The sequence below is a fragment of the Carcharodon carcharias genome, chromosome 17 (genome assembly GCF_017639515.1).
Source record: "Carcharodon carcharias isolate sCarCar2 chromosome 17, sCarCar2.pri, whole genome shotgun sequence".
Classification (NCBI taxonomy): Eukaryota; Metazoa; Chordata; class Chondrichthyes; order Lamniformes; family Lamnidae; genus Carcharodon; species Carcharodon carcharias.
In genome coordinates, this window is record NC_054483.1 from 118926372 (window position 1) to 118939722 (window position 13351).

The 13351-nt window shown below is 39.4% G+C and overlaps 1 protein-coding gene across 1 annotated transcript in view; it reads left to right on the forward strand.

Moving 5' to 3' along the window:
• Positions 1–13351, forward strand: part of pdcd4b (programmed cell death 4b) — a 46568-nt gene that overhangs the window by 10885 nt on the left and 22332 nt on the right. Inside the window, exons 2-4 of the mRNA XM_041209340.1 lie at positions 1754–2050; positions 6374–6468; positions 7662–7775. Coding sequence (XP_041065274.1) covers positions 1754–2050; positions 6374–6468; positions 7662–7775 — 506 coding nt within the window. The remainder of the gene's footprint in view (positions 1–1753; positions 2051–6373; positions 6469–7661; positions 7776–13351) is intronic.

The following is a 13351-nucleotide window of genomic DNA, read 5'->3' on the forward strand; positions in this document are numbered from 1 at the left end:
TGTGAACCTTTCTTTCATACCCCACTAGCTACCTTTGGTATTTTTAAGCAACCTTCTTGTTGCATGTCTTTTTTTGCCTTTCTGCTTTCCTTGCCTTTCTCCTTTGCTCCTGCCACTCTGTCTCAGTGAGAGGTGTTTCCGATTGCTGTACTGTTCCTCCTGGAACAACAAGGTCCTTAAAATTTAAGCTGAGACTGATTTTGACATTCATGGGTGTGAATTTGCCATTTTTGTTGTTCACACTTTAATTTGATAGAACAAAAGTAATTAACCTGGTGTTCTAGCATTTTAATTAATAAGTCATGGGAAGTGGCTCCTTTATCACCTTGTTTTATATTAGTTATGGAAGATCTGACCTTGGCTTACCAGTTTAAGAACCTACCAAAGCTTTACAGCCATAGTTAAGAGTGTACCATTGGTGCCTGTGAATGCCAGCTTTGCCAGACATGCGGTATAGTGCTACTGATTTCCTCAGTATAGGCAGGCAACTTGAAAAACATTAAATATTAACATATAATACCTCTCTATCAAGAGAAGTATCAGCAACAGTTATGATGCAATTTCAGGTTTGCTCTGAATGATGAAAGCAGGTAGAGATGAAGCTCTGAATATGACACTGCTAAATATGTACATCCTGTGGTTTAATTTACTTGAGCAGATAAATCTATGTATAGTTTTTGTGCCGGAACCAATTTACTGCTGCTGTAGTCACTTGTCATGTTTCCATCCTGCGTTGCCTATTGTGTGTTTTTACCTGAGAAAGGAATGTAAAAGGCAAAAGCTCATTAGTTTAGAAAGCTGCCAAGATTGAATAGAGCAAGAGCAGTCCATTTGATGGGACAATTTGATGGCATTTGGATTTTAAAATCGTGGAGGAGAGGAACTGATAAGTTTCACTTTTGAAGTTTGAGGAATGAGTGAGTAGAAGATTGAGTTTTGATTTCAACATTATGATGTGAATATTCAACATTATGAATAGTGATGGAAAAGGGATGATCCATTTGAAGCTTAGAGCAAGAGCAAAAATGAGCATTGACCGTAGTGTCATTATAATGAAGAAAACTGAGATAAGTCCTGATGGAGAGGCTACAATTGAAATGGGCTACCTATCACATGACATGCTTTTTTTTGAGTATTCTGTTTGCATGTCTAGACTTTATTAAATGTGCATATGTATATGTAATTCATTGCCAGTTGAATGGCTTAAGAAAGAACAATATGATATCGAGAAGGCTTCTGACAGATTTGTGTATTTTGCTGCAGTATTAAATAGTCAGATAATCATACTCTTAGAAGGGAAGGTATGTATTAACAACTTGCATTTATGTAGTTCCTTTAAGGTAGGAAATATCCCAGGGGGCTCCACGAAAGCATAATCAGAGGACGAGTGACTAAATGCTTGGCTAAATAGGTAATTTATATGGAGTGTCTTAAAGGAAGGAAGAGAGAGAGGTTGAGTACAGTGAAGGCTAGCAAAGTTTTCAAACGCTTGTATGCTAGTTTGCAGGCAATATCTGTGTATGATGTAACTCACAGGAGTTATGCATACTGCAGGCCAGTCGGAGTAGGGTCTATAATTTGCTATGTTGAGATTTCCACATTGTCAGAGATCTTGCAGGTGCAAGTGTTTGCTGCTACTGGTGTTAATTGTTTTTCTGTGCTAGTCGCCACCTTTAAAAAGTACACTTTATATTGTACTTTTACTAAATGTTGAACACCATTGTTGACTTACTGGCTCAACTTGCTGTTTCAGAACTTGACAACAGTACTAGTAACATGTTGTCTGGAGATGAAGATCAAACTGAAGCCATTATGCTGCCAAATGAAATCAATGGGAACTGGACATCACGAGAGACGTCTATTCATGAAGCTCGCCTCAAGGCTAAAGCCAAGAGACGTTTGAGGAAGAACTCTTCTCGGGATTCTGGACGAGGAGATTCTCTCAGTGATAATGGGGAAAGTAGTCGGAGTATTATTCCCACTAGTCCGAAGGGGAAAATGTTGGACAGAAAGTCACGGATGGGGAAAGGAAGAGGACTGCCCAAGAAAGGCAAGTACCTGAGGTCTTATTTTGGAACTGATTAACTTTCAAGGATGCACTTTCTATACAGAACATTTTGAGGAGGAAGATGTGGGCTGTGCTGAGGTAAAGTCTTGCAACATTTTTTTTAAGCATAACAATGTTCAGGAAAACAACAGGCCATTAACCTCTGTGGTATCCTTTGAAACTGATGTATCTTGCAGTGTGCACGCTACTAGTGTTATTTGCTTCAGTGGCCTTTCTTGGTAACATTCAGAATTCTGTTATCCTAGTTCTGCTTGCCTTCCTTTTGTGCTCTTAATTTGTATTCCTTTGATATTTGAGATCTTCTTCATGGTGAATAATTTGCGTGGATCACCTTGGTTCCTTTCAATAGTTTGACAATGTCATGGTCTTCAGCGTTTCCAAAGTGGGCATAACTCAATTGACCTTTCCTCACACCTGAAATGACTGATGCCTGGAATCACCTTGCTTGTTTTTAAAGCATCTTGAGAGCAATGATATCTTTCCAATGATAAGATTACCAGAACTCTACACATTAGATGGGGTCTGATTCAGCATCTTCCTACACCAACAATACAAACTCTAGGTTTGTATTTTATCTCTCTGCTGTTTACTATTATACTTTAGTCGAGTAATGGGATGTTAGTCATGACAAAAAAGTGATTTTCTTGAAAATTTAGAGAACGGCTTCTTTTAATTCTGCTTTGGTATACAAGGAGTTAAAATTCAACTTCATTCACAGAAATCATGCCTCAGCCTGACTAGGTACAATGTAGCAGCAATTATTTGTTTGGCTGCTGCTCAGTTTGTTGAGGGTGGAACCAGGCTAGTTCAAATAACATGTTTCTGCTAGATTTTTTTTGAAGTGAGCAAGCATTTATTTAAATTGTTTTAAAGCATTTTATTAACTCGTCATTTCAAATCTTTAATTCTGTCAGGGACTTAAAGATACCTTAATATGTGAGTATGATAAGAAAATTAAGTGTAGAAGTGGGGTTTGGTATAGGTTACAGGTTCTTTGCATTGTGAAAAGCTAGCTAAGTTTAATCATTACTGTAGATGTGTTACTTTTTTTATTTCAATGTTTATTTAGTAGGTATGAGATAACTCATATCATTTATGTATATGGTACATTTCCTGTAACTTTTTTTCAACTGCACTTTCCAATTTATGGCTCCTGTTTTTAATTCCACTAAGCAGTGCACCAATTTTACTGCTATTCCATGACTTCCCACTTCTTAATTGTGCTTGTGTCTATGTAGGAACAGGCACTGTCATCAAGGCATTTAGATGAGCAGAGGAACTTTGAATTTGATGCTTCAGGGAGTAGAGGCTGTGAATGATGAGGGAGATGGGTTAAGACATGGACAGCAGAGATGGATCTTGGCAGCCTGATAAGGAGAGCACTGGAGGAAGTGATAGTCATGGGTTATTGATTTTAGCGGTGTAATCTATGGACAAAGTCTGAAAGATGAATTGAATACCTTAGGTTCTTTATTCAGCCTACTTTGGATGAACTTCTGGTTGATCCTGTAATGAATGCCTGCTCTGATGCCAGCCATAAAATGGCTGCCTAGAACTGATGTCATTGCTAGGTCTTGGCAGGAATTGTACTTACAGGAAATTGTGGCATTTCATGATTCTTTTCAGGAGGCCAGTAAAAAACTGCAGTTTGCTTTTAAGTAGCCTGGGTTAGAATCATCCCATGCTGTTTTCTTTAATTCCCAACAAAATTCAAATGCATTATAGGTGTTAAGTAAAGGTTTCTGAAATTATGCCCCAGTTTAATAGGATACAGGGTTTTGGGGAGCAATTGCCTAAGATTGAGCCTGTGCATTCAGCCTGATTTGCTTACATCACTGATATGAAATTTGCCTAATTGCACTGTCCCATTTATATTGTAGAATCTTGTATTTGACAGGTTTGCTCTATTTATTCTGGCTGTAGCCCATCCCAGAATTGGAGACTTATTGCTGGCTAGTAGAGGCAATCTGCTTGTGGCCAAAATGTAGTAACTTAACCCAGGGTCAAGTGATACCAGTGGCTGGATTTAATGCAGCCCGTTGCAGTGGGAATTTTCCTGGCTGCTGCTCGCAGGATGTCAATGAGCCAATTGACACGTACTGTCTCTGAGGTCACTGCAATTTTGTGGTGGCTCAGGGATTAAATGGAGGCAGCATGGCTGTCCCACGCCCTCAGAAGGCTGCCCACCAAAACCTGTTGGATTTGCCAGCGGCCTTCCTTGGGGGATTTCTCACGATCAGGCATTCTGAACCCAATTGAGGGAACTGGCATCGGGTAGAAGAGTGGCTGGTGAAAGCCCCCGTGCCTTTGCCTCCCACCCACGATTCTCATCCTGTTTTCACTCACCTTTGGTTGGGATCCCACAGTGATCCTGAGCTGCTTGTGGGTGCATTGCCACCAGCTGCCACTGTTCCTGCTGGCGCTGTCCTCTCATTGGCCAACAGCTCTCAGCAGGCAGGCTTATGGTGTGGGGGATCTCAATCGCAGACAAGGCCTGTCGGTGGCCATTCAAGTGCCTGAAAGGCATTTGATTCCCTCAGGCCTCCCTGGTTCTCCAACTGATGGGTGTGATCCCCATCGGCTCGACAGAATCCCAGCCCAAGAGCAGCTTTGCTTTCGGAGGTGTTACATGTGCTGTTCCCTGCTTCTCAAAGTATTTGCATCACTTTATTTACTTTAAAGCATTTACCTCAACTATAATCTAAATGAACTATTAGCTACAGTGTAATTTGATACTAACAGATGTGGTGGGTAAAGTTTATATGAAGGATATCTATTTTCCATCCTGGTCATTTAACCTAAATGAATGATTAATCCCATGAGGAATATGCCTATTATCTGCACACTCAATCTAATCCAGAAAATATGTATCTGGTTGCCAAGGTGCTCACAGCTAATATTTATTTTCAAACTGAATTTGTAAGTGGGAAGGGAATGGAATACTTTCACTTTTTGCCCCTATTGTCCACATTAAGTGCAGCATGAGTTAAGTGCAGACTTATTACTATCAATCCTGACTGAATCTTGAACTGGGGTTTTGGTTGCAACCCCAAAATGCCATCTGAGACATTTCTAGCTACCCCATCAGTCATCCATGTACCTCATTTGACTATGAATCGATATGTTGTGGACTTTAAACCAATGTGGAACTTTGTTGAAATGGCTGAGATTGTAAATCAGAATTATGAGTGCAATGACTGTGGAGGAGGTTAGCAGGGGAGGGAAGAGTATGTGGAGATTTTTAGGTTGTTATACATAAATGATCGGGTGTAACTTTATCTGTTATTTCGTAAGTAGTGAGTTCATAATTTGTGGTTGAGTGAGTGGAAGCCAGATGCTTTTTGGGAGTGAAATAGAGGCTTTTAACACAGCTTCTCCTCCTATTGATAGGGGAAGTTACTGATGGGTACATTCTAGAATTTGTAGTTGTATAATTAGTGGCTCTTGGCTTTAATTATTGGAAGCAGCATCTCAAAATTGGATAGTTGGGTAGAGAATTGTTCATACAAAAAATGTATTTTATGTCCTTTACTATTTACTGCAACTGTCTGAAAATGCAGTGTTTATGGCAGTGTATAAATACAACCAAGAGGATCATAAATTGAGATGTGATTTATCAAGGCTGCACCAGCCAGTAAAGAAAGATAACTCTTCTTGTGAAACACTTGTGGCTCAAGAGGGTTACCCACAGATGCTTGTGAGCATCATTTTTTTTTATATCTGATGTAAAACCATGCAAAGGATTCCTATCATGTCAAAACCATACAGGAATACATTTATCTATTTACTATAGTCATTATTTTTGCAGGAACCATATTAGTACAGCCCAGGTACTAATCCTGCACAAGATGTGATAGGAATCAAGTAACCATTATTGCAGGGAAGTGGAGATCATTGGAAACTTGGCTAATAAACATTTTTTTTTTATTTATAGTTTCCTGAATATAAATTTATGGTGTGAAAATAAAAATTCAGAGCTTGTTTTTTGAACAAAAGTTGAAAATTATTTTCTAGTAGGAACATGTAAAATTATAGAGCTGGTTGTACCTAATAAAATGCAACTGGCAAAGGAGAAAATGTTCAGATTGGTTAACAGTTACTATAATTTGTTTGACATCAAATGTCACTTCAGTCAGCATTCTTTTTAATGTCTGGATCTGAATAATTTCTAATTAGATTTCTTTTAACTATAGTCAAGATTTCAGTCCTGAAAGCCTGCATGAACTTGGGCTTTAAAAAAAAAACAGGTAAGTATATATTTGTTCTCTTATTTTAAATTATTCAACATTCAAATTCTGTTGGTAGGTGGAGCAGGAGGTAAGGGTGTCTGGGGGACGCCTGGTGAGGTGTATGATCTGGAGGAAGTAGATGTCCGAGATCCCAATTATGATGAAGATCAGGTAAGTGAATATTAGGCATCAGATATTCATTTTTTCAAGCTTGTTGGTTGGCCATGGTTTATCAAGTAACCTTTAGTTAGCTGTATATGTATAGGTTCCTCTCATTTTTCAAACTTACGTTATTCCTTTTTTAGCCATTAAAGCATTTTGTAGGATAAATTTAAATATTTTGCGTAGTTGGTCAGATTGAAACAGATCTCCTATCTCCCTGTGTACATCCCCTTCCTTGTCCTGGGTGAGGGCCGATATTTCCCCATAGCTGTGCTGATGATGATGACTCTCTGAAAACAGGTGGAGTTTAGAATTGAACCTAGTTGTTCATTTAGCATGCTAAATGTGATCACTTTGTTTAATCTAGCTTTCCACCCACATACCTCTCAACTCCCCAAAAATTCTTTGTGGGTAAATGCACTACAAGTGTCACTGAGGTATGTTGTTCCCTGGCCTGTAGTGAAATAGCTCATAGCTGTCAGTGATGGGGTCACCACAGTCGGTCTCAGTGCCCCCAATCTGAACATTGACTGGAATGCTGATTGACTTTCACAGAATTTTGGTGGGAAAAAATACTAGTGCTTATTATATCTTTCACAATGTCCCACGATGTTGTCAGTGAATTGCTTTAGTGTTATCACAATTTCTGTGTAATAATCGTTTTATACACAGCCGGGTCCCACAAAGTGTAATGAGATGTACATCCCGTTAACCTTTTTTGAAGATATTGGTTGAGGAAAGTTTTGACTGGGAAACAGAGAGGACGTCCTACTTTTTGAACAGTGCTGTGAGATCTTTGATATCCACCTCAAAAGACCAATAGGGATGGGTTTACTATTTTGTCCTAACAATGGGCACAATTGTGGTCGGTCTTTCCATATCATTAATAACACTAGACAAGTGCAACAGAAATCCAGCGCAAGTGAAAAGTTTGGAAGTTGAAGGCGTTTATGGAAATGCTCTATAAACAGTTTGCTGCCTTTTGGAGATGAGAAAAAAAGTATCCACAGAACCAGCATAAGTTTAAAGCAACCTGTTTCCTGTTCTGTGACTGATGTCAATTCAAGCAATATCTCCTCTTTAAAGAGCAGATCATCTTGTGTCTCTCTCTAGCATCAACAAGGTGCCAAATATTCTGAATTAGGAAATTTGGTTCAGTTTACTGGATGACAAGATTTTAGCTTTATTGTACATCTCAACAGGAGAATTGCGTGTATGAAACAGTGGTTCTACCCTTAGATGAAGGGGTTTTTCAGAAAACCGTGACTCCAATTGTACAAGAATACTTTGAACATGGAGACACCAATGAGGTTCTGGTATGTATTCAGATATTTAACTTGAATATTAAAATAAGTGGTGCTTTTTGGAATTGTTAAGGTACTTTACTTTTAAACATTGTAGATTTTCCCTATAGGTTGATTTTTAAAGTCCAGGAAACTATGATTTTATAGATGTTTGATCCTTACAGAAAGGAACTAACTCCAATGAATTATTGGGTGGAAGCATGAGAAAATTTGACATTTTGTGTTTATTTAATTTGCTTAGGGCATGCTATTTTTCACTATATTTACTCATTTTAATCACATTACCTCTGTTCATATACTTTAGGAGATGAGAAAAAAAAATCCACATTACCGCTGCTCAAGTACTGAAAAATATCTTTTAATATTTTGTGAAGCTTATTGATAGTTATTATCTATCTAACATTTAATTCAGTATTTTAACAGATTATTAATGCATTGGTCCTGCGCAGGTAGCGACTATTTAATTAAATGCTTTATTCATAAATGAATTTCAAAATTTCACACACAATCATTGTAACTCTTTCGAGTACAAACACGTTTCCATCTGTTCCTATTCAGATGAAATTACATTGTTTCATAATTTGCAATGGTGAGATGTGAACTCTTGATCTTGGGATTACAAGCCCAGTACCATAACCACTTGGCTTTGACCAACAGGAGGTAATAATTGCAGGTTTAAGGCATGGGTCTTGAGGTAAGTATAGAATTTAACCCCTGAAAAGGAATATGTTGACTCATTCCCTGCCTGCATGTTCGATTGTCTTGTCCTGTGGTTCTCAAGTGTGGTCCTCCAGGTGGCCCATAGGCTGCTCCAGAAATGCAAGTCACTGATGTGTAATGCCATGGCTGAGGTCATTCAGGAGAACATCCCCACCACAAACGTGTGTGTCACAATCAGACCAGCGCCCCTGTGTGTGGCAAGTGCAAGCAACAAAAATTTAGTTTTATAAACAAGGTTTGTGTTACTGTTAAAGCATACAATGCAAGATAGCAGTGAGTGTAGTCTCTTTGCCAACAGTCCAGCACTTGATTTGGTTCTGTTTTTCTTAGAACTACCCTGGTTCCCACGCTTTTATGCTTTAGCAACTTGCTCTCAATCTCTGTTACAGCTTAATGTACTGTTTAGTCTTTGAAATGTCTGGAATGCATATTAATGCCTAATGGTTACTCAATATCCCATTCCCAGATTGAATTATCCACAGATGGTGGTTGTTCAAAATAAGGTCTTTCTAACTGCTTAGCACTGTAATACTGTATGAAAATCAAAAAACGAATGGCATTTTCTGGAAGCTATACACAATGGAGCTGGGTAGCCATCTTCGAATTCATGAAGTCTTAGTTTCACATTTACACAAAATGTTAATTTATATATTGATGCTTAAAGCTGGTTTTGGCTCTCATTACTTTTTAATAAATAGATAAATAAATAATAAATATAATAATTAAATAGCAGGGTGTTCCAGTCTCTTATCGATCTGGTTAAAACAAAGATGATTGAAGTTGGTGGAGGCACTGTGGCTGTACCTGCACCAGTTCAAGAAGATGGCTCACCACCAAGAAATACTGGCCTGACCAACGGTACCCACAGTCCATGAATGAATGCTAAAAAAAAATTGGAGGCTAGTGATATCTAGCAGTTCTATTGTGTCACTCTTTATGTGAATCTACATATTTACAGTTATGGAAATAATAAATAAATTTGGAAGCCATCAAATACAATGGCAATATCATTTAGCAATATAGAAGCGGTAGAGACATTGTCACTAGTTGATATGAAGTAGTTTATTTTTCATAAGTGAGACTGTGCACTTCAGAGTTACAGACTGCCTCAGAAACTAAAATCTGTTTTGTGGCTAGCTGTTGGTTTATATCTTTCATTTAATTTTCCTAAAGATATAATTTATTTTAAGGATTGTTGCAATTGCAGAAGACATAGTATTTCACAATTCTGCTGTGCTATACCAGCTGCTGTTTTCAAAAGATTTATGGCCACCGTTTTGCAAATTTCCAAAGCTTATGTAGTAAATTCATGGGCTCAGGCAAGAACTTAATATACCCTTTTGGAGGGAGTAGAGCTCGTAAAAGATTTGTGACTTCTGGAGAATAAACTGTCCAAAATGCACATCCACCACTGCATGAAGAAATGTAATTTAAAAGTTCAATTTTAAACAGATGATCAGAAGTATGATTTAGCTTTTCATTTTTAAATACTTTTCTTCAAATGAAGTTGGAGGAATGGGATTGAATATTAAATGTCAGTTATCTAGATATGAAGTAGGTTCTTTTACCAAGAATTCAATTGACAGGGTGACAGATGACAAGTTTGGCCAGCCTCCTACTTTCCACCCTCAATAAACTTCAGCTCATTCAAAACTCTGCTACGTGAATCTGAGCTTGCACCAAGTCTTGTTCACCCATCCCTGTGCTTGCTGACACACCTAGGTATCCAGTATGGCACACCTTGAATTTAAAATTTTCATTCAAGTGTTCACTCCATGGCCTCACCCCTCTCTCGACCAGCCCCACATTCTGCACGTCTCACCTCACCCCCAAATCTCTGCAATCCTCCAGATCTGCTCTTTTGTGCCTCCCTGATTTTCATTGCCTCACCATTGGTGACCATGCCTTTGGTTGCTGAAGCCCTAAGTCTGGATTTACCTCCCTAAACTTCTCTTATTCTCTACCCCTCCTTTTAAGATGCTTTTTAAAGTCTAGCCCTTCAACCAAGCTTTTGGACACCTGTCCTAATACCTACTCACTTGGCTTAGTGTCAGATTTTGTCAGTGTTCTTATGAAGCACCATGGAACATTTTATTGCATTGAAGTTGTTTTACAAATGCAAGTTGCTATTGTTTATTGGAGTAAATATATCTGCACTTGCCCTTGCACTTCTCAGAAAATCTCTAAGTACATAGTGGCCAATTTGCAAAGGCAGTATGCTGTCGTCAGCAGTCAGACAAATGACCAGGCAATCTGTTTTGGTGGTGATGATTGAGAGTTAAATGACATCCAAGACACACAACCACCTACTTTTCTGGAAATAGTACTGAGTTGTGAAGTAAGCTATTTATGCCTGTTTTGTTGCTGGCTGTTGAGATAGTTGTGATCTCTGAAATGTGGAAATATGTCATTCCAGCTTTTTGGCCACTTTCAGTTGGATTTATCTGGGGCTTAGCATTCAACTGTCTACTTGTGTATGTGTTCCCTTCCATATATTCCAAATTATGGCTTTTTAAAAATTCATTCAGGAGTTCAGTTACTCACCACAGGATTCCTAGCCACTGACTTGCTCTTGTAGCCGCAGTATTTATATGGCTAGCTCAGTTCAGTTTCTAGCCAATGGTAACTTCCAGGATGTTGATAGTGGGAGATTCAGTGATGGTAATGCCATTGAATGTCAAGGGGTGATGGTTAGATTTTCTCTTGTTGGAGATAGTCACTGCTTGGCACTTGTGTAGCACCCAAACCTGGATATTGCCCAGGTCTTGCTACATTTGGACATGGACTGCTTCAGTATCTGAAGAGTCGTGAATGGTGCTGAACATTGTGCAATCATCAGCGAATGTCCCCACTTCTGACCTTGCGATGAAAGGAAGGTCATTGATGAAGCAGCTGAAGATGGTTGGGCCCAGGATACTACTCTGAGGAACTCCTATAGTGATGTCCTGGAACTGAGATGATTGACCCCCAAGAACCACAGTCATCTTCCTTTGTGCTATGCATGACTCCAGCCAGTGAGGAGTTTTCCTCCTCAGTCCATTGACTCCAGTTTTGCTAGGGCTCCTTGATGCCACATTTGATCAAATGCTGCCTTGATGTCAAGGGCAGTCACTCTCACCTCTTCTCCTCTGGAGTTCAGCTCTTATGTCCATGTTTGAATCAAGGCTGTAACAAGGTCAGGAGTTGAGTGATCCTTGTGGAACTGAAACTGAGCATCAGTGATCAGGTTATTGCGAAGCAAATGCTGCTTGATAACACTGTAGATAACCCCATCCATCACTTTACTGATGATTGAGAGTAGTCTTATGGGGAGGTAATTGTCCAGGTTGGATTTGTCCTGCTTTTTATGAGCAGGACACCTGGGCAATTTTCCACATTGCCGGGTAGATGCCAGTGTTGTAGCTGTACTGGAACAGCTTGGCTAGGGGCGCGGCAAGTTCTGGAGCACAAGTCTTCAGTACTATGGGCCCTGAAAACATTCTGGCAATAGCCTTTGCAGTATCCAATGCCTTCAGCCGTTTCTTGATATCATGTGAAATGAATCAAATTGGCTGAAGACTGGGATCTGTGATGCTGGGGACTTCTGGAGAAGTCCGAGATGGATCATTCATTCGGCACTTCCGGCTGAAGATTGTGGCAAATGCTTCAGCCTTATCTTTTGCACTTATGTGCTGGGCTTTCCTATCATTGAGGATGAGGATATTTTTGGAGCCTCTTCCTCCACTGAGTTGTTTAATTGTCCACTATCATTCATGACTGGATGTGGCAGGACTGCAGAGCTTAGATCTGATCCATTGGTTGTGGAATCACTTAGCTCTGTGTACCGCTTACTGCTTATGCTGTTTGGCACGCAAGTGGTCCTGTGTTGTAGCTTCACCAGGTTGACACCTCATTTTTAGGTATGCCCGTTGCTGCTCCTGGCATGCCCTCCTGCACTCTTCATTGAACCAGAGTTGATTCCCTGGCTTGGTGGTAATGGTAGTGTCGGGGATATGCCGGCCATGAGGTTATAGATTGTGGTTGAGTACAACCCTACTGTTGCTGATGGCCCACATCGCCTCATGGTTGCCCAGTCTTGAGTTGCTAGATCTGTTTGAAATCTATCCCATTTAGTGCGGTGGTAGTGCCACATAGCAATAAGAAGACTTTTCTTGAAGTGGCAATCAAGTGAGATTATCCTAATGTGGAAATTCTTTGGCATTTTCCTGATTCTTGGGCAGATCGAATATGACCAGAGAGAAGGTACAAAGCAAAATTATGAGCAATTTTGGATATCATCCAAGATGGGAGTTGGTTAAAACCAAAGCCACGTTTTTGAGACACAGAAAAGCAAATTCAGCACAGCCATTTCACATGTTTGTGCAGTCATGTTTTACTGTATGTTGTTAGACCTGTTTCAGCCAAACAAGGTAACTTGAATTAATACTGTGGTTTTGTGCCCAGCATGCTGCTTGTTATAAAAGCTCCCCATTGCTGTCATTACCAAAACCCAAAATTGTTAGCAGTAGTAAAAAAGACTAAACACTTTTGAAACTCTAATAGTGTTTATAGTTTTCTTTTCCTACCTTCCCCATCTGTTTCCATGGTCCTTTATCCAAAATGCCTCCAGGCTCTGGAGGGAATGGTCAGGAATATATAACAGCTTATAGCTGCTGATCACAGTGCCAAACAGTAGGTTTTTATAGATCTGTAGTCCCCATTTGGTTTGCAGAACTCTTCAGTATTTTGCAAAATTGTCTATTTATGCCTTTTCTGTGGGAATCTGTCATTTTTTTTTAAATATTGCCACTAACAGTTCATTTCCTGCCCCCCCCCCCAGATTATTTGTTTGAACGGTTCTCTTATTTTTGAAGCGCTCAAGTCTCCCA